Source organism: Ursus americanus, chromosome 21, assembly GCF_024610735.1.
Source record: "Ursus americanus isolate L20-20 chromosome 21, mUrsAme1.1.p, whole genome shotgun sequence".
In the NCBI taxonomy this organism is placed as follows: Eukaryota; Metazoa; Chordata; class Mammalia; order Carnivora; family Ursidae; genus Ursus; species Ursus americanus.
Window position 1 is genome coordinate 45,856,152 of NC_142147.1, and position 20,206 is coordinate 45,876,357.

Below are 20,206 nucleotides of genomic sequence, written 5' to 3' on the forward strand. Positions count from 1 at the left end.
AGGGGATGGATGCCAGGTGCCTGGAGACCTCCACGGCCACTGGTCAGCCCCCAGGCCCCTGTTCTTCCTGCTCCTGTCCTCCTCCTCACCCCTAAGCGGGCCACCTCACAGCTTCCCCACCCGATTTCCTCATCTACATGAGCTGCTGTCTAATTGCAGCCCCCAGGCTGTGTCAGAGTGGGGAGAGGAAACCTGAGGACAACTTGGGTTGTCATCCTGGGAGCCCTGGGGTCCTCGGGAGATGACTGACCTTGAGTCACCTGCAGTCCATGGTCCAGCCAGCTGGGGGATGGGGCCCTGGGGCTGCCTCCGCAGAGAGGCCTGGAGATAGAGACGTGGGGATGGGAGGCAGAGACCCCGGGACGAGAGCAGGAGACACACAGCTTGGGGGAACAGAGACTGAGAGATGGGGAGACAGAGAAGCAGAGCAACTTGGAAACAGACTGGCAAAGTCAGGAAAGAGATACAGAGCTGGCGAGGCAAAGACGGAGAGATGGGGGCACAGGGACACGAGACCAGAAGTGGAGAGATGTTCCCCAGACATTCAGCCTCCTGGACCAAGAGACGGACAGGCACCAGCAAAACACTAAGCACCGCCCATCAGTCTGGGGACAAGGACAGTGAGCCATCTGGGTGGTGCTGGGAGACCAAAGCTTGGGTCCTGGTATGTGTTGGATCAGGAGGTGAGGGAAAAGCTGGGATCCCAGGTGGGCAGGGTGATCCACCTGCCGTCACTCCATACCCATTCCCCGTGGGGTGACACCACCACCTTCTTTGCAGGTGACACCCCAATTTTCCAGCGCCTCCTACATTTTTGGGGTGACACCCATGCTGGAAACCCCACCCGGCTCTAATGCTGCTTCCCTCACTGAGTCACTTCCAACCCCGCCAGGCCTGCTGGGGGCAGACTTAGGTGACTCAGGCCCCCAGGCCCCTCGCTCTTGCACCCCTCAGGAGCCCCACAGTTAAAAATCCCAGGACCCCTGCCTGCAGGCTCAGGGCTGCAGCCCAGCCTAACCCAAGAGTCTACAGCCTCCTCCCTCAGACCCAGAATCTGAGCCCCTCTCCCTCCTCTGTTAGGGGCCCAGATGAAGTCCCAGCCCCTCCTCCCTCAGACCCAGGAGTTCAGCCCCCGCCCCCCAATCTGCCCTGTTAGATACCACCCCCCCCCCAGTCCAGGGCCACATCCACCTCCCTCCAGAGCCACAGCTTCCCGGTTCCCAGCCTCCTCCCTTCCCAGTTTGAAGGTGGAGTGAGTTGTGTATATTTACTTTGGTTTCAGCATGAGTCACCCCCAAAACACACTGCCCCCCATGTGCCTAGTGGTCCCGAATGGGAAGACAGTGCCATCATTCTCTCCATCTCTTTCTGTCTTTGTCTCTGTCCATCTCTCTGAATCCCCTTCTCTTTCTCCTGTCTGGGTCTCTCTCCTTCTGTCTCTGTGTCCCCCATTCCCTCCCTGTCTCTCTGTCCTCCCTCTCTTTGGGTCTTTGCACTGTAGCCCAACTGTGCCCCTTGCGCCTCCCCTCTGCCTTTTCTCCCCCAGCCCTCTGTCTCTCTCTGCCTGCTCCCCTTTGTCTCCCCTCCCAGCTCCGCATCTCTGGCCCCCTCCCTGATTTCCTCAGTCCCACTAGAGCTGGAAGGGAAAGGGGGGGATGGGGAATGGAGAACGAGGGAGGGGAAGTTCCTGTGGGGGGAAGAGGGTCAGCTGGACCGGCTTGGCTCCCTGGGCACCTCTGTCAGAGCCCCGCCCAGGGCTGTGTGGCCCGCCCCAATATAAGCAGCTCCTGGCCAGAGACAGAACTCAGTACCCGGCTCACCCACACCTGTCTGCATCTTCGCCATCGCTGTCCTGCAGGTAGGAACATCTGCCCACCGCCCTCTGCTCTGTGCTCTCCCCACCCCGCTCCACTGACATCTCTGTCTCCTTGCGTATCTCTGACTGTCTCGGTGGACAGTTCTGTCTTTCTCAATGCCCTCCGTGTCCACCTTCTCAACCTGAGTGGCGCTGGGTTGAATTTGGAAGTCCTGGGGCCTAGCACCACCTCTACTAACCCCCTTGGCCTGGGCTACCTCTCTGAACCTTCGTGTTCCATCTGCGAAATGGGCTGGCAGAGAAGTCAAAGCGCTGGGCAGGTGGGAGTGTTACTGGTGGCATCTCTATGGGCACCTGGCCTGATGTCTTCCTCCCCTTGTCTCTGACTCTGCCTGCCTCTGTCCCCTGGTCTGTCTCCAGCTCTACCTCTGGTATGAGGAAGGTCCTTTGGGGTCTGTCGGGCAGCGGTAGAGAGATGGGCGAGTTTCTCGCCCCCACCCCATACATCCCTACCCCCTGTTTCTCCAAGCTGGCAGGCTGACTTGGCCTCTTTCTCCCCAGCACCCTTCCCCCTGAGAACCCAGCCCCCAGTGCCCCCTCTCCTTGCCCGCCCCTCCCCCAGTATCTAGCATCCCTTGGACAGACTCAGCCACTGTCACCGCCGCCGCCACCTCTGCCGTCCCCAACTCTGCCACTTCGTCAAAGATGCAGTTTGAGATGCACGACAACGTGAAAGGCAAAGGTGGGATCACTGGATGGACCAGCAACCCTTCCAGTCCCTGGAACCTGGCCGCTTCCCTCCCCCGGGCGCCCTGGCTTCGAAGACAGATGGCGCCTGATTGCACCCCAGAGGCCCCTGGAAATGCGGGAACCCAGCACCCCAGGCCCAGACGTGGAGGAGGCGGCGGCACGTCTCAGCCCCGCCCGGATGTGGCACCCACCCTTCCCCAGACTTGCAGGGGTTCCCTACCCACGGCTCAACCGGATGTGCAGGAGGCAGTGGCGATGGGGACAGACTGGGGTGTCAGTGCCCAAACGTGGCGGAAAGGAATAGGGGGTGCCGTGGTGTCCCCTCCGTGGGCGGCCTGGTGGCCCCGCCCAGACTGCCCGGCAGAGGAAGGGGCGGCAGGTTGTGGGGTCTGGGAGGGCTGTCAGGCTGCGCGCTGACCCTGGCCCACCCCCTTCGCAGCCATGTCCTACCCGGTGACCAGTCAGCCCCAGTGCGCCAGCAGCTGCTACCAGACCCAGCTCAGCGACTGGCACACGGGACTCACGGACTGCTGCAACGACATGCCCGTCTGTGAGTGCTGGCGGCTCCCCCCCCGGGGCGGGGCGCGGCCCCGCGAACCCCACGCCCCCTCCTTACCTTAGACTGTCAGTTCCCACACTCTAACCTTCACCCCTTCCTCCGACCTCCAACACTCCCTAGGATCCTGGCCTCACCTCTTCCAACTTCCCCTGCGACCCTCAACCTCCCCCTTGCACCCTCAACTTTCCGCGTTGTGGCCCCAGCCCCCCCTCCAAACCCTATCTCCCAGCCTCTAAACCAGCCCCGCTGGGACCCTTCATTCCCTCCCGGGCCCTCGCCTGGGCGCCGCGGACGATCGGCCTCGCCTCTCCCCGACGCGGAGGCGGAGCCGGCCCGGGGCGCCGGGTGGGCCCCCCTCTGACTGCCCCGCGCCCGCCCCCAGGTTTGTGCGGCACTTTCGCCCCCCTGTGCCTCGCCTGCCGCATCTCCGACGACTTCGGGGAGTGCTGCTGCGCGCCCTACCTGCCCGGAGGCCTGCACTCCCTGCGCACCGGCATGCGGGAGCGCTATCACATCCAGGTGCGGGCGGGCGTCGGGGCAGGGGTGGGGACGGGCCTCCTGCGACCCGAGGCGGGGCTCCTAACCTCTCTCTCTCTTCCACCCTCAAGGGATCGGTCGGGCACGACTGGGCGGCCCTCACCTTTTGTTTGCCCTGCGCCCTCTGTCAGATGGCGCGGGAATTGAAGATCCGAGAGTAAAGAAGTTCCCCACGTCTCCTTCTTTTCCACCTGTCACGCCCCCCTGCCCGCGCCTCCTCTGCCCCCTCTGCCTCCTCATGGGAGAGCCTGCCCCTCCGCCCTATCCCGCTACCAGAAATACACCCACAATAAAATCCTGAAAACCAACTCCGCCTACATTCTTTTTGTCCCAGGGAAGGAATCTGGGTGGAGGGGGAGGCTCGGTGAGGGGTGTGGGGACACAGGGAAGATGCCTAGGTGTGGAACGAGGTCAGACTCAGAGCTTTGACCCCAGCCTGCTGTGTCGGACACTGGCAAGTCTCTTACCTCGCTAAACCAGGGGGTCCTTAGTAACAAAGTGAAACCACTAACCCCTTAAGATGCCCAGCTGAAGTTCTGCGGGTATCCTGAAACTAGGCAAAACCAGAAAAAGCCCCTCCCCCACCCCTACTAAGTCAATTCCTATGGACTCTTGGCCTACACACAATCCTAACAGGTGGGGGGGCAGTCCTTTGTCTCCAAAGCAGAGAACTGCCAGCTTTAAGGCTCTCTGGAGCTGAAACTAATCCTTAAGGATCACCCAGTTCTCTTTATTCCAAAAGCAACTAGCAGATTAGAAAACCTGGTCTCAAAACTGGGCAGACCTCGGATCCGATTGCCACTTACTAGGCGTGTTATCTTAGTGAATTAATAAGCCTCTCTGAGCCTGTTTCCTCCTCTGAGGATAATCCCCAATATGTCACATGGCTACGGTGTGAGCAAGAGACGGAACAGATGGAAAGACCAAAGAGCGAGCTTAATAAACTTGTTAATATTATTATGCATAATAATATTATACTGTTCTGTTATTTGTATTATTTGCTGTTATTCTCTCTCTCTCTCTCCATCTGTGTATCCAACCATCAAGTGACATCTTCACTTGGAATATCTAATAGACATCTCAAATTTTAAAAACCTAACTCCAGGGGCACCTGGGTGGCTCAGTTGGTTAAGCGTCCGACTCTTGATTTGGGCTCAGGTCATGATCTTAGGGTCGCGAGATCAAGCCCCCCATTGGGCTCCATGCTGGGCATGAATCCTGCTTAAGATTCTCTCTCTCCCTCTCGCTCCCCCACCCTGCGAGTACTCTCTCTCTCTCTCTCAAAAATAAATAAATAAAATAAAACCTAACTCCAGATTCCCTACCTGCTCCTCCCAGGCTCCCCTTCTCAGGAAATAGCAAACCTTGGGGCGCCTGGGTGGCTCAGTCAGTTAGGTGCCTGTCTTAGGCTCAGGTCGTGATCACAGGGTCCTGGGATCAAGTCCTGCATCGGGCTCTCCGCTCAGCGGGGAGCCTGCTTCTCTCTCTCCCTCTGCGATCTCTCTCACTCTTTCTCTCTCTGAAATAAATAAAATCTTAAAGGAAAAAAAAAAGAAAATAGCAAACCCCATCTTTCCAGCTGCTCAGTCACTTTGTTATCCAATATCTCAATCTGTCACACATTGTTGGTCCTACTTTCAGAATATATCCAGAACCTCACTTCTCCCTACTCTGCTACCCACACCTTGTTCCAGTCACCCTCTTCTTCAGCCTAGACTAATGCAGTGGCTCCTCACTGGGCTCCCTGCCCTGTCTCCAGATCTTTAGTTTCCTCCCACAGAGAAGCCCTGGGAACACCTGAGTTAGGTCACATCCCTCCTGCGCTCAGAACCCTCTCACTACCTGGAGTGCTGCAGGCCCTTGGTGAAATCCCACCCCCCACCTTTTCCTGAAGTCCTGAGGGCATTGATGGCCATACACAGACGCCCGAATCCAGACCTTCAGCCTCCCACGCCAGGCTTTCTCTCACGATCCCTGAGCCTTTTGCATTCCAGGTACAGGGAGAGCAGGGTGAGGTGGCAGCTCAGGGGCTAACATGGAGGGAGGGGGAGCGCGTGCTACGGGGCATTTGTACGGGGCACCCGCACGCCATGGGCAGGAGCTGGAGAGAGCGGCTCTGCGTCCCCGGGAGAGGGTCCGGTCACAGCGCAAAGGCTCTGCCGGGGAAGGCACACTCTCGCAGGTTGGTGGCGGGGAAGAGACCTTGTCAAGGGTCCAATCAGCATGCAGACAAGTCTTGAAGAACCACCTTAGCTCCTTCCTGGCAGTGCAGGTTGACCGCTCCACTGGCCTGGGACTCCCCAAGGCAGCACGCCCTGTTTCTGGTGAGCTTTCCGGTTGGGAAACTGTGCCTTCTCCCCAGCAGAAATTGGCCATTTTAACACCCGCCCCTAGCGCCCGCTCTGTGCCGGGGGGGGGGGGGGGGGGGGGGGGGGGGGGGGGGCTAAGAGCCTGCAGGATGTCCCTTACGCTTTCTCTGTGACCTTGCCTCCTCCTTAGTCCCTTATGCCTGGGGCTTTCCCTCCCCAGGGAGCGAGAGGGCCTGGTGGTCGGGCATGGGGATCTAAGAGGCACGTGGCAGCTGTCATTCAACAGTTAAATGATGTCTATGACCTTGTCTGCTCACCTGCAAAACGGGATTCCACAGTTCCCTCCCTCGCATGGTTGTTGGGCTGGAACGTGGCCAAGCGAACCGTCGGGCACGGGTACCCAGCAAGTACATGTTCTCAGCCACGTGGAGGTTAGGCACTACCAATGGCTCATAAAGGCAAAACTCCTGTGTGGGCGGAGTCATCCCCGAAAATTACGTGGCCCATGAATCTGAAAATACTGTGATTTTCGTGGACCGCACTGGAGACCCAAACAGCCCCTAAGTGCGCGCACCCTACCGCCGCGTCCTTGGCTAGCCGTCAGACGAAGCCACCAGCATGTGCCCTCGGCTGTTTTCCTCTCTGCCAGACTCCCTCGCTGCGCAGGGCCCACTGAGGGCACATCCGCCCCCCCAGCTCTTGCTTGCCCTGGGGGCCTGGTGGATGAAATCTCCTGCCGTGCTCCCCCACGTGGGCCGTGTGAGCCTTCTTGGATTCGAGGAAACTCATCATGTTGGGGCGTCTTGGTCTCTCTGCTGCCTCCACTCTTCTGTCAGAGGCCAGCATAAAACCCAATCCCGGGACCGAGAGTCTGTTTTCCCTCCTGAGACAAATGGGTCTCCCTGCGACAGGGATCTGAGGAAGGGCCAGGGGCCTCCGTGCCCTCACCTCCCCCACGTCCGTCCTTTCTAGGGACGACCAAGAGCTTCCTGGGCAGCACCATCCCACCCTTGCCTACGAGGGGCAGGGTGGAGCCAGGCCCAGCCATGCGGCTCTGAGGGGCCACCAAGGTAAGTGCACTGATGGGACTTAACCACACTCGGGTGCTGTTCAAACAAGCCGCCCCCTCTCCTGCATGCAGACGGCGCTCAGACACCGGCCTTCTCCACACTCTTTATTTGCTGCTTCAACCGCTCCCCCCCTTTCAGCCTCTTAGGCTGAGGACCCCAGCAGAGAAGAGGCGGACCCCAGCTCCTCAAGGTCCACACACAGATGGGGGAGGGAGTCTTGCAAAAAGGAGACCCAAGTTCAAGATGGCTAGGATTAGGATGGGGGCAGTCCTCAAGGGGGACAGGAGCTCAGGAGTCCGTGGTGGTGGCTGGGGAGCAGCCCCTAGGGAGAGCCCCCACGTCTTCAAGGCAGCACTGTCTGGGAAGAGAGCTGCGCAGTGGAGATCCCACTGTGTCCATCTCCAACCCTGGTCTTGCCCCCGCCACACACACGCCCTACACCCTGGGCAGCATCTCCAGCTTTGTCCCCTGGGACTCCTGCTGAGCCGGTGACCCCGGTCCTAGGGTCAGTGACACCATCTGAGCTTTGTCCCTCCAGCCCTGAGGTGACAACTGGCCCCTGGGCTGCCTCACCATCCCACCTCTGATCGGCAGACCAGAACAGCCAATCCCCAGCACTCGGTCCCTTCCGCTGAAACACGCAGAGCATCTGTCTCTCTGGCTGGACCTGACTGAAGAGATGCCTCAAGGCCATCTTAGAGTCCAAGGCCGGACTTCTGAGCCTCCCCACAAGCCCCAGGCTGCCCCATTGTAACAGACGACCCCACCATCCGCCTGTAGTTCGGGCCACAAAGTTGAGGGCGTCCTGGATTCCCCTCTCCGTCACCCCAACATCCACACACATCCTGCACCTGTCCCTGACCCACCCCGTCCCCGCCACCACCCTAGTCCAGCCCACGGTCATCTCTTGTCCCCTCCGACCCATTCTCCACACCGCAGCTGAGGGACCCCTTGAACAGGTTCGTCAGACCCTGCCATTCTCCCTCATACACCTGTCCCACGGCTTCCCGTTGCCCTGAAAATAAAACTCAAAACCCTATGTGGGGCCTGCCCGGCCCTGGGTGACGCCACCCCTGCCTGTCCCCAACCTCACCTCCTCTTCGCACTCGGTCTGGGTCACACCGGCCACCTCTCTGACCCCTCCAATAAAGCATGCTGGTTCCCACCTCTGGGCCTGGTCCTTGCAGCTCCTGCCGCCTGCGACCCGCTTCCCAGGGTTCTCCCCTCGGCCAGTTCTCTGTCTTCAGGCCCAGCTTCTCCGAATCCAACTGACGCTGCCCCCCGGTCCCTCACGGCCACATCCTGTGAGCCCTCCTGGCACCTCTCCTCTGCGTGTGTGTGTGCGTGCGTGCAAGCGCTGACACACACTGATTGTCTCCCTCCACTGCAATCGAAGCCCCACGAGATCAGGGAACTGGTCTGTCTCGGTTTCTGCTCCGCCCAGTGTCTTCAACGGCATAGAGTTATCAATAAATAATTGTTGAATGCAGAACGTCGAGTGCCCTGTCTGGGGAGCCCCAGGAAAAGGGAGCCGGAGGTCTCTGAGGACACAGTGTCCGGGGGCCCCTGGGCAGAGGAGCCCCAAGTCCAGGGCGGCGTCATCAGGGCACTCAGCTGCCGTGGCTGAGAACCCCACCGTGGGTCAGAGGGACATGCTGGTGAGATTGTCCTGGCTCAACAGTCCCTTCCGGCCTGCGCCAGCTCCGTGCCCACTGCCCCCGGCGCCCCCGCCGCCCCCACAGTATTCGTGTAGCCTGTGTCGCAGCGTGACGAGGGCTGAGCCCAGGCAGGCACCGTTGGGTGCGTGGGGGCCCCCAGGCAACTGGAGCAGCAGCGTGGCCACACCAGCCATGCCATCCTCGGTGGGCTCGAGGGTGATGGGCCCGGCTCGCAGGCCGGTGGTCGTGGCGGGGATGGCCGGTGGGCAGCAGCCTCCTCCCACGGGTCCCCAGGGCCCACCGGCCCCGGTCAGCAGCAGAGGTGCCAAGAAGGGTTCGGAACGGCGGAAGGTGGGGGGCGGGAGCCCGGCCGGCTTCCAGGCAGGGGCCGGGGCAGCAGGGTCGGGCGGGAAGCAGACGGTGACCTTGGCAAAAGGGCGGCTGGCCATCTTGGTCATCTCTTGCAGATGCCGGCGCTGTTCCTGCCGCTGGTCCAGGGCCTGTTTGGCCTTCCAGAGGAGCACACAGAGAGACAGGAAGAGAAAGAAGCAGGAGAAGAAGACTGAGAAGAAGACAAACAGGTCAATGTGGGCCTGGTCCTGCCGGAAGAAGAGCAGACCCTGCGAGTCGGCCGAACCGTTGGCACCAGGCCCACTCGGGTCCCCCACGCCCAGCAGGAGCAGATAGAAGCGACTGGACTTGAGAGCGTGGTGCTCGTGCGGGTAGGTGATGACCAGCCGGTCCCGCACGCCACGAACCACGAGCACTGCCGATGGCTCCGTCACGGTCACGTAGGTGATCAGGCCCCGTGGCCACACTTCCCGCACCCGTGGCTCAGCTGGGGCGCCTGGCCCACTCCCGGCCCCCGGTCCCCCTGGGTCCCCAGCCCCCCGGGGTCCGCCGTCAGCAGGGGGTGGGGGAGGCGGTGGGGGTGGAGGTGGCTGGATGTGCACGGTGTGGACGCCTGTGTCAGGGGCCACGCGGACCACGAAGGTGTCGTAGGAGGTGGAGACATAGAGATCCACGGCACCGAAGGTCACATCCAGCGTCAGGCGAATGTCCACATTGGTAAACTTGGGCTGCACGCCAAAAAGGACGGTGCGGCCAGGGCCCAGAGCCCGGCGCTTGGGTTCGTGGAAGCAGTTGGTCTGGGACGTGGGGTCGAGGCAGCACTCCTGCTCCACGGAGATGAGGCGATAGCATTGCTGGCCGCCCAGCGGGCTCCCGTGGAATGACTCCCGGCACTTGGCGCACTGCGGGCAAGCAGGGGGTTGGGGTGGTGATCAGGGCTGAGCGCAGCGCCCGGCCACCCTCCAGGTCCTGATATTGACCTTCTGTACTGACTGGTGAGCAGCCAGTGCCCCAAGCTCCCTCAGACCCCAGCAGCTTCCTTGGGACTGCCCCTTCCCCCGGGCCCCCCTGACGCAGTATGGAGGCCACTAAGACCCTATGCTCCCGCGCCGCTGTCCCTGCCGTCAGCCCCAGTGACCACAGCATTCTGATGTGAAGGCCTCTGGAACTCTCTGGCACAGTGATGAAGGGCTCTGTTGAACCTGCCTCTACTCCTCACTACCTGTGTGGCCTCAGACTGGTGACTTAACCTCACTGAACTTGAGATCCGTCCTCTGTACCCAGGCAGGAAACAGGGCTCGCGCATGGACTGCCGAAGCCACAGGCACAGCACAGCATGGGCCGGCCTCACCTGCCAGCCTTGCTGTTTCTGGACTGCATGAGGTACGTCCCACCTCAGGGCCTTTGCACTGGCTGATGCTCTTGCCTGGATCACTCTCTACTCACCCACAACCCCTATGGCTGCTTGTCTGGGATCCCGACTTCCATGAGGTCTTTTCTCAAGTGTCACCTCCTCACCTAGGCCCTCCTTGGTCGTCGTAGCTACCAGTCCCACGCCGCAACACCGGCCCTCCTTTCTCCTTATCGCTCGTCACTAACATACCCCGCACTCTGACTGACTCGTTCACTTGTTGCTGGACCCCTGCACAGGAATGTAACTTTCCCGAGGACAGACCGCCCTGCCCGTTTGGATCCCTACTGCGTTCCGGGGCCTTCCGTGCAGCCGGGCACACACTAGGTGCTCAGTATGTGCTGGATGAATAAGTGGACCTGGCAGGGTGTGGAGCCCTTGGCCTAGAACTCGCTTCTCCAGCCGTACCTGGTACTTGTAGCAGTCCCGACGGTCGCTGGGGGAGCTGCCCTGGCACGTGCCTGTCTCCGTATTGTTCTGACACGGGCAGCCCGTCCCGTCCTGCTCGTTACATGTATCTGCATGGCCATTACACTGGCATCTGAGGAAGGGGAAGAAGATGGGGGTCACAGCGCTCCCTGGGCCAATAGGGGTCCAGGCTGGATGCTGTGGTGAGCTTGAATCTGAGCTCCAGGCCAGAAGAGGAAACTGAGGCTCACAGGGGGTCAAGCCATGTGCTCAAGGCCATGGAGCCAGTCAGAGGCAAGGGGAAGGTCAGGATTGGAAGCCAGGTCGGAATGACTCGAGTCTATGGAGCATTTGGAAGGAAGGGCTGGGGTGGGAGGCCGCCCCAAGGCCTCACCCCTCGGCAGCTCTCTCTCTGCCCCCCAGTCTCCACGGCAGATGCTCTGCGGCCTGCCTGTCAGCACCGGCCTCTGAGGGAGGGGGTCTCCCACCTGAGTCTGGCTCATGGTCCCCAACACAGCCTCAGCCCCGGGGGATGCTGTCTGCTCCTGCCTGAGGGCAAAGAACTTGGTGGGGGGGGGTGGCCCACAGAGCTATTCCTTGTGGGGGGGGCAAGGGTTGTGGGGGGAGCCCTCCTTCTCACTTGGTGCACTTCCCATCCAGGAGGAAGTAGCCGTGCAGGCAGCTCTCGCATTTGTCCCCGTAGCTGTTATTTTGACAGTTCACACACACAGCCTCGTCTTCACTAGGCCCCTCGGTCACCCAGTTGTCAATCTGGCCAAGGAAAGACGGGGCGATCGCAAGGAGGCGTGGGCCATCCCCCTCCTCCCCGAGCCCCAGGAGTCCTGGACTATGGCCTCTCCTACCTCCTCCGGATCCAGCGAGTACTTTTCCGGCTCCTTCCTGGCCATTTCGAGCTCTTTCCTGGAGACGCAGATGTGGCTATTGCCACGACAGAAGGCGTGGCAGGGCCGGCAGGTGCCGCCCCCCACAGCTGAACCCACGAACAGGGGGAGGCACTGCTCACAGTGGCTACCCTGGAAACCGGGGACAGGGTGGTCAGAGCAGGTGGCGAATCACGGGGAGGGGGGGAAGCTGGGGAGTGGACAAGGGGCCCACCGGGAGCACCACGGGAGGCGGCAGGGGCTCGGGCTCTTGGGTCAGGCCGTCCCAGCCTAGAAGCAATTCAGCCCTCTGCGTTCGCTTGCACACCTCTAGTGACGCGGGCGTGAGGGGTGGGGGTGGCGTTCACACCCGTCCAGTCCAAGTGTGGGGCTCGGGAAGCCCTTCCCTACACCACCCGAAGTCCTCCTCCGCCGGCCCAGCCTCCCTCGTCCAGCACTGACTCTGGCCGCTGTTGCGGGGTGGCCTCTCTCTGACGCGAATTCAGACAGTGTCCCCGAAGTCTCCCCACGTCCTCCCTGGGCCTGGCTCCTCAGGGCTCAGGGTGAGGCTCAAGACCTGGGGGTGCGGGCTGAAGGCCAGGCAGGGTCCGTCCCCAGGGGCCCACCTTGGTGTGGTTGCGACACAGCAGGCAGTGGTCGCGGGCCCCCACGCCTGCGCACTCGCTGTGCCGGTTGCAGCGACACTCGGTGGAGCAGTTGCGGCCCACGAAGCCGAAGTGGCAGCGGCAGTGGTCGGGCTCCACACACGAGCCGTTCACGCAGCCCTGGGCGCACACGGGGCGGCACAGTCCGGTCACGCTGCAGGGGCAGGGGTGGAGGGTCAGGCCCAGGCAGGGGCCCTCAGGGCTCGGCCAGCCCACCACCCACTAGAATGCCCCCAACTGGTGGCTCATCCCTGGTCTGCACCACGCTCCCCCTCGGGGGTCTAGCCTCCACCTCCTTCAGGGGCTAGCCTGCCATCCTCCTCCTTCCCGGGCGAGTCCTGTTAAACTCACCAACCCTGCCCCTCCACGCACCGGCCCCCACCTTCACCCCTTCCTGCATGAATCGCACGCCTCACACCTGCACTGGCCTGTTCTTGCTCCCGCAGGCCCTCCCGCCCCACAGTCCCCTGGGCCCCCGCGCCCTCACTTGTCCATGGTGTAGCCCGCCTTGCAGCTGCACTCGTAACCGTGTGGCCGGTCATGGCAGTTCTGCGTCTCGTTGCAGTCGTGGTGCCCGTTTGCACACTCGTCCTCAGGGGGGCAGGACAGGAAGGCCCAGGAGGCCCCAGGCCGCCCGCACGTCAGCCCTGGCACAGGGACACAGAGCTTCACCTGGGGGCCTCTGCGTAGCCCCCCCAGCCACCCAGGCCTTTGCTCCACCTTCCCCTGACCCCCACCTCCAAGACAGCCCCCAGCGCCCCCCAGGTTCTCTGTGCCAGACTCCAGCGCAGGGGCAACCCCTCTCACCACCCTCCAGCCCAGCTCACCGTCACGGGGACCGCTGAGCCCACCCTCCAGGCAGCGGCCGCCCCCATCCTGGCCCCCCCAGGCACACCAGCCGCAGTGGGGGCGCCGCAGGCACAGGGCACACTGGGTCGCCTGCGCACAGCCCAGGGAGCAGCTCTCGGGTCCGCGGAGCAGGCGCCCACAGCCTCCGGCCATACATCGCAGGGGCAGGTAGGAGGGGCTCAGGCACTGTACAGGGGAGGGGAAATGAGGAATGAGGTTGGGGGAGGGGCAAGAAAGAGGCAGAAAAAGAGGATCAAACACATCCTGGGTGTCTTCTGGGACCGCACCCCCTCCTCAAAGTTCGCGCCCCTCTCTGGCCACAGCCGATGGACACCGAAATGGACCCCAGCAGGGGTTAATCGCATTCTCCCTGTCAAGGATTTGTAACTGGGAGTCCACAATGGGAGTCAGGCTAGGGGCATCCTTGAAACTGGAAGATTCTGGAAGTGAGGGCTGGGGGGCTGTTTGGATAAGCAAACCACAGCAAATAAGAGAACAGACTGGCAGGAAAAGAGCAGATACAGAAGGAAGAAGGAAGCATAAGGACCACACACCCCCAGCCGATGGCGGGGAGGTGTGCAGGGGAGGGCAGCTTTCTAGGCTCTGTCTCCAGGCCCTTGTAAGACCTGGCTGCGCTTTCCACCCTGGGCTCCAAGAGGTACCACTATGCTGGTGTGACCAGCGGCGTCGGTCTCCCCACCTGGCTTAGCGCCCACGGCTGTTTCTCACAACCAAAGGAAGGCAACAATCTAGAGACAGAAACTAGTGACAGGGGCGGAGCTGCAAGTCACTGTGGAGCTGGCTGCTGGGGCAACAGGGTCCTCCCGTACTAGGCTGGGAAGCAGAGTCTGTGGTCAGGGGCTGCTCAGGAGCTCACACGCCATCACTCAGCACGTCCTGGGACCCAGACAAGGTGCGCCATCAGGGTCAGACTCTTGGGAACTTTCCACAGGGTATCAGAGTATTTTATTTGTTCTTTGGGCCTTAAGTGTAAGAAGACAGGGATTAGTCCAAGCTGTCTGACGGCAATCGGCAACCACGCAATCCTGAAATAGACACCCTCGTTGCTGTGGCCGGAGCTCTGAGCCCACGGACGCTTATGGCCAGCAGCGAGCTGAGCCTTGCCGAACTGCTGGAGCTAGGCTTCCAGATCTAAATTTAGTGCACCCCTTGACAGATGGTGGGGCGATCTGGAGGGTGGGAGGCGGGGAGACCGAGTCCCCAGTCCGCACAGCGTTTTTTGCTGTGACCTCCCTGTGGCCGTATGCGATGCTGTCCGACACCATAACTGCATCCCCTGCGCCCTTGGACGAGATGTAGGAACGTAAGTCCCAAGAGCAGGATTCCAGCTCGTCTTGACATGGGCCTACAACCTAGTGAGTGCCTGGCACGGGGAAGGGGCTCCATAAAGAACTTGGTGAAGAGAAGTCAGGGAGGGGAGCACTCTGTTGGCCATCCCAGGCTCTGAAGCCAAAGTCATTCAAAAGAACGATGCCTGGGGGTTAAAATAACAGCGGCCCTGGAGCCAACTCATAACGGGGCCGGTCTGCACATCTGTTCTGTCCGATCTGTGCGGTGGGGGCTGTTAGAAGCCCGAGCCAACACTTCAAAGCTAGGAGACGGCTCGGAGATCCGGAGCCCTGGCACAAGTGCCCTCCCACCCGTGTGCGGCACCGACTGGGCACTGGAGTCTCCCGCCCCACAGAGCAGCACAGAGGGGCTGGGCGAGCAGCCTGCCCGCAGGCTCCCTGGCACTGCCTTCCAGGCGCGGGAGTGCCCACAGAGACGGATGACGGGACCCTCGATGCTATCTGGGGAGAACCTGTATCACCACAAGGATGCCCGGCCTGGGGATGAGGCCTCAGCATGTTAGAGACCCACACTGCAGGGTCACGTCGAGAACCCCCACAGGGAACAGTGGCCCACCCCGCCCACCCAGCCATGGGGACTCTCTGGATGTCACCCACAGAGTGGAGGCTGGGAATCGTCCCACTGGGCAGAACCTGGGGGATGACTGAGTTTTCACCCAGTAGCAGGCATGGCCCCAAGCTCCAAAGACACTCGCCCATTTAATTTCTACCACCTGCCTATGGGATGGTGTGGCATAACCCAAAAATATATCCTACAGGTGTCCTGGTCTTTCCTGAGTGCTGGAATGCCTTTTGTTATTCATAAGAAGCTGATTTCATACCTGAGTTTATGCTAAAGAGGGGATGTAGGGAGGGTGTCACCAGAAAGACCAAGTGGTGAGAGGCCTGGTGCTTGCAGCCCCCCCCACCGACTGGGATGGGGGTGGAGCTGGGGTCTATAAAAACTCATGGACAAGGAGATTCAGAAAGCTCCCCTGTGGCAAGCATGGTGTGCCCAGAGGGGGCGCGGGGGCTCTGCACGTTCACCCCTTACCCTGCCCTGTCTCTCTCACCTGGCTCTGCCCGAGTTGTAGCCTCCAGAGTAAACTGATACTCGTGAGCAGTTGTTTCTCTGAGTTCCACGAGCCATTCTAGCAAATGACCAAACCCGCAGAGCAGGTGGTAGGACCCCTGATTTACAGCTGGTTGGTCAGCAGCGTGAGTGGTCTGAAGTCGTGACTGGCCTCAGAAATGGGGGCAGGCCTGTGGGACTTTCCTGACTTTGTGGGACCTGGCTCCAACTCTGGGTGGCCTGTGTGTCAGGAGTGAACGGACGGCAGGAGGTGAATTTTCTTGTCTCCCGCTGGGGTGGGGTTGGGGGTCGAAGGCCTTGCGTCTGCCACTGGGGGTGGCCAAATGATGCTAGCCAGAGGCATCTTGGGAATGGACTCTAAGGGGAAACAGGAGCTGGACAGTCAAGGGTCGGACTGTCACTGACTGGCACCTACATTACCTGCCCAGACTACACCCACAGAGAGTCTCTCTCCAGCTCACAGCCTGAATGAGTGGTGGGTCTGAACTGCCGGGTTAGAACCATGTGCTCCTACCCCTCCCTGGCCACATCTCGCTGGGCCAAGGCTGGACGTCTAACCCGTGAGCTGAGTCGAAGTCTGCCCTTGAGAACGTGAGCTAACCGAGGAACACAGAGATGACTGCCGTCTCTGGAACCAGAAAGTCACACAGACCAAAGGCCATGTACCCGGATGGTCAAGGGGAGAGAAAGCAGCCAATGGAGATGCGCAGAGAATGGCTGAGATGAGAGACCCCGCGGCCCAGGACGTAGGGAGTCGCAGAACTTCCTACCGCAATTCCACATAATAAAATCAAGGGTGGGGGTCTCTGTTTCTTACAACCAGAAGTTCCAAAAGCAGAGAAGGGGAAGGCAAGCGCAGAGGTTTGGGGGGGAGAGGCAAGATGGCATTAGCAGTCACGGGAAGGATAGGGGGACCGTGAACCTGGCTGTGGGGTCTGGAAGGTGGCGGCATGGCAGGGTCCTAGCAGACACGACACAGAGACCCGCGAAGCCAGGAGGGAAGGAGGAGCTGCTGGTGGGAGAGGAGGAGAGGAAGCACCATGGAGGGACCGGAGCCAGGGAAACGGAGGAGGAAGTAGGACAGAGGAACAGGGGCACGGCAGGGAGGGCCCCCCCCACCCTGCCCGATGGTACCTGTTGGAGGCTACTGCTCCAGACACAGTGCTGCCAGCCCCCGTCCGCGCCCTTGGAGTCCAGGCAGGACGTGCAGTTGGGCAGGAGGTGACAGGGGGTGGGGCAGGGGAGCGGGGGCGACGATTCCACTGGCATTGGGGACACGTTCAGCAGAGAGTGGCTGAAGCACGTCCAGTCGTAGGTGGGCTGCACCGAGAGGATGCGGCGGGTCTCCCCTGGGGTCGCGGGCACAGGAATCAGAGCGTGGTCCAGGCCGCCGGCCCCTCCCTGGCTCCACCCTTCCCTGGGCGCCCGGAATCCAGGCCCCCAGGCTGTCCTCGTGGGGAGCGAGCCAGCCTCACCTGTCCTCTTGAACTGCCTGGTCCACATGCACTTGCCCTCTCGGGTGCACTGCTCGCAGTCGGCCGCCCCGCACACCGCCTCGGAGCAGTTCCCGGCCCAGAACACCTCTCGCTGGTTGATGCGACAGTCGTTCTCCGAGGTGCAGGACCCGTTCCGCCCGATGCAGGCGCCCTCAGGGCAGTTGGTACACCACTTACAGCGGGGGGCGGACGCCTGGTGGGCGAACATGGGCTCGGCGGGGTCCTCAGGGTCCCTGGCACCCCTCCTGCCTCGGCTCTTCTCACCCAATCCCAGCTGAAGTTCCTGAGCCCCGCCCCCCCAACCATTCACCTCTCCATCTCCAGGCTGCAGGGTCCGGGGATGGCGGGCCAGGCACTCACTGCAGGTCCGGAGACGTCGACATTCCTCGGGGGAGCGAGGCATTGGGGAGCATGGGGGGCCCTCGCAGCCCAGCCTGGGGAGGCATGAGGCCTGGCTCAGCATACCCAGCCAGATCCCGTCCCTCCTCCACCCACCCCTGCCTCTTCCCAGTGCCTCCTGGACATTGTCCTGGGTCCCCCCACGTGCATCCCAGACGGTCTTAGCCTAGGCCTCCTGAACCTGCCCCCCCCACCCCACTTGGCCATGGTCTCCCGTCCCCCTGCCACTCCAGCCAGAGATACTGAACAATATCCCACACTCTCCTGTCCCTCCAGCCACCAATGCATCCCCCACTCTGCACCCCTGCAGCCCCTTGCCCAGTTCAGGCCTCCTCCTCACCGGCCTCCTCCCAAGTCTCCACCCACAGCCTCCCCTCACCACTGCCCCTTCCCAACAGCCCCGGGGCTTTCTGCCCAGGCCGGCCCCTACCCTCCCTTGCTCAAACCTTCCCTGGCTTCCCATCGCCCACAGTGGAAGTTCATAATCCCTACCCCAAATCCTCGAAGGCACACATTTCAGAACTTTCCAGATTTTAGAAAAATAGTAGGCGTACCCACTGTTACATAACACTCCTAACGTTATGGGGGATTTATGGTGGAGCACCCCATAAATCAAACCCTTTAATAATTCAGTAGCAAACACAGTGACACATTTAACGGGACAAGCCAAGGCCATTATGTAGCCAAAAGAGTTTGTGCTGAACCGAAGACAGCCCTGTCAGCTTCCTGAGAGGTCTGGATTCCTGAGTGACTGGAGCCCAACGCCACAGCCAGGCACTGGGAGCCCTTCCTGAGTGGCCCCACCCACCGCTCCAGTCTCGTGTTCCCCCAGCACAGACGGTCTCTAAGATACACTGGGCACAGCCCCACTTCCGAACTTTCGCTGGTCTAAACTCTAGTGGTCATTCAGGAGCCAGTTCAGACCCTGCTCCAAGAAACAATCTGGGATGATACCGCAGCCCACAAGCAGAGCTACTCACTCAAGGGTCCCCCAGCCCGACCCCGCTGTGACGCAGCTGCCCATTCTCCCATGTGAGCCCGTGTCCTGCCCGGACAGTACCCTCCTGAGCCCCCCGCCGCCCGGCAAGCCTGGCCTAGCACAGAACCCCCTTCGGAGGGCACTAGTACCGCCCACCCACGCGCTGTTCAGTCACCACAGTTACCTATGGGCCTGGTCCCCAGACAAGCAGGCCCCGTGGCACCAGGTGCAGGCCCCAGACTGGTTACAAGCTTCGGGTGAGGGCAGCAGGCGGCAGGGGTCAGGGGGCAAGGTCAGGGCCAGCAGGCGGCCCAGGGCCACTCCCCCGAAGCCCCCTGAGAGGTACAGGCGGCCCCCTACCGCCGCCACAGCATGGGCCACAGACTCCTCCATCGGGGCCCCCACAGAGGCTGGGCCTGGGGAAAGACAGAACGTTCAGAGAGAGACGCGGGGAAGAGAGCCCCATGAAGAGGCCAGTCAGAGAGGGACGCCAAGCAGAGTGATGGGCTAAGGATGGCAGAAGGACAGAGAAGGTACGGAAGGCCAGACAGGGCAAGAGACTTGACATGGATAGCAAGACAAAAGAGAGGGAGAGACAAACAGGAAAGGGAAGTGGAAAGAATGGAATAAGGATGGAGACAAAGGCAAGGTCCAAGCCCCTTTCCAGCCTCCGAGCAGCAGACTGGAAAGAAACACCCCCTCGTATAATAGTGCTGTCTCTACAGAACGGGATCATGGGAATTTTTTCCTTCTTATTTCACCAATTACATACAATGAATATTATTACTTTTATAATCAGAACAAAAAATAACCTTTCTAGGAAAAGAAAAGGAAGGCAGGCATCTCTGTGGGTGTTTAGGTAACAGAGGGGAAAGCAGCTTTGCCGGGGGGTCTGAGGGGGCCCGAGGGACTCTGGATGAGTGAGCATTCCAGGACAGGGCCAGGGCTCCTGCAGGAGGTCCCCAGGGTCCCCCCAGGGGGGCATTGGACTTACGGGTCAGGTCGGGCAGCAGCCAGGCATTGCAGTTGACCTGGTAGAGCAGAATGTCGCTGCTGAACTCATCGGGGTCTGAGCGCCCCCCAAGGACCACCATGGTGTCCCCCAGCAGGGCTGAGGCGTGGAAAAGCCGGGGGCGAGGCTGTTGGGGAGACACCCACAGGATGGCCGATCAGAGCCCACACTCCTCCACTCACCTCTCAGCCTACCCGCCACCCTGCACCCTTCCACACCTCAGCCCCCACCAGCCCTACCTAACCCTAACCTCCCTCAAATCTTGGCTCCTCCGTCCAGGAGACCTCCCTCATTCTTCAGACCAGCCCCAGGGCCATCTCCCTTCCCCGAACTCCCAGAACCCCCACGCCCTGCATCGTTCCCCAGGAACCTGGCCCAGGCTGCTTGAGATGAATCCCACATTTCTCGTGTAACCTGGCCAGCTGGGCTAGGGGCATCCTGGGGGTGAGGCTTGGGCCTCCCTTACAGTCTGGGCCCCAAAAGGGCTTGGAAATATGTTTGCAGTTGGAAAACTCAATTGTCTCTAACCAGCACGTCCGGAGACCACATACTCCCACCCTCTATCTCCTTTGGCCTTGAAGGCGGGAGGCACAAGGAGCCTCGGTCCCAGGTTT

At 61.1% G+C, this 20,206-nt stretch overlaps 2 protein-coding genes across 2 annotated transcripts in view; one reads left to right on the plus strand and one right to left on the minus strand.

The window, feature by feature from the left end:
- The first annotated feature begins 3,007 nt into the window (after positions 1–3,007).
- Positions 3,008–3,961, plus strand: CNFN (cornifelin). Its single transcript, XM_045786490.2, has 3 exons — positions 3,008–3,116; positions 3,508–3,644; positions 3,734–3,961. The coding sequence occupies exons 1-3, from the start codon at positions 3,008–3,010 to the stop codon at positions 3,821–3,823; spliced, it is 336 nt and encodes a 111-aa protein (XP_045642446.1). The 3' UTR covers positions 3,824–3,961.
- Positions 3,962–7,130: 3,169 nt separating this feature from the next.
- MEGF8 (multiple EGF like domains 8) overlaps positions 7,131–20,206 on the minus strand; it is a 37,833-nt gene continuing 24,757 nt past the window's right edge. The window contains exons 30-41 of the mRNA XM_045779238.2: positions 19,575–19,719; positions 18,765–18,996; positions 17,513–17,636; positions 17,182–17,395; positions 16,841–17,055; positions 13,243–13,450; positions 12,903–13,062; positions 12,377–12,569; positions 11,733–11,903; positions 11,510–11,640; positions 10,870–11,002; positions 7,131–9,952 (exon numbers count right to left, since the gene is read on the minus strand). Coding sequence (XP_045635194.2) covers positions 8,684–9,952; positions 10,870–11,002; positions 11,510–11,640; positions 11,733–11,903; positions 12,377–12,569; positions 12,903–13,062; positions 13,243–13,450; positions 16,841–17,055; positions 17,182–17,395; positions 17,513–17,636; positions 18,765–18,996; positions 19,575–19,719 — 3,195 coding nt within the window. The 3' untranslated portion in view covers positions 7,131–8,683. The remainder of the gene's footprint in view (positions 9,953–10,869; positions 11,003–11,509; positions 11,641–11,732; positions 11,904–12,376; positions 12,570–12,902; positions 13,063–13,242; positions 13,451–16,840; positions 17,056–17,181; positions 17,396–17,512; positions 17,637–18,764; positions 18,997–19,574; positions 19,720–20,206) is intronic.

Coding starts and splice junctions, on each gene's coding strand:
- CNFN (XM_045786490.2), top strand. CDS start 3,008: ATGTCCTACCCGGTGACCAGTCAGCCCCAGTGCGCCAGCAGCTGCTAC. Junction 3,117..3,507: donor CTGCAACGACATGCCCGTCT/GTGAGTGCTGGC, acceptor GCCCGCCCCCAG/GTTTGTGCGGCACTTTCGCC. Junction 3,645..3,733: donor GGGAGCGCTATCACATCCAG/GTGCGGGCGGGC, acceptor TCCACCCTCAAG/GGATCGGTCGGGCACGACTG.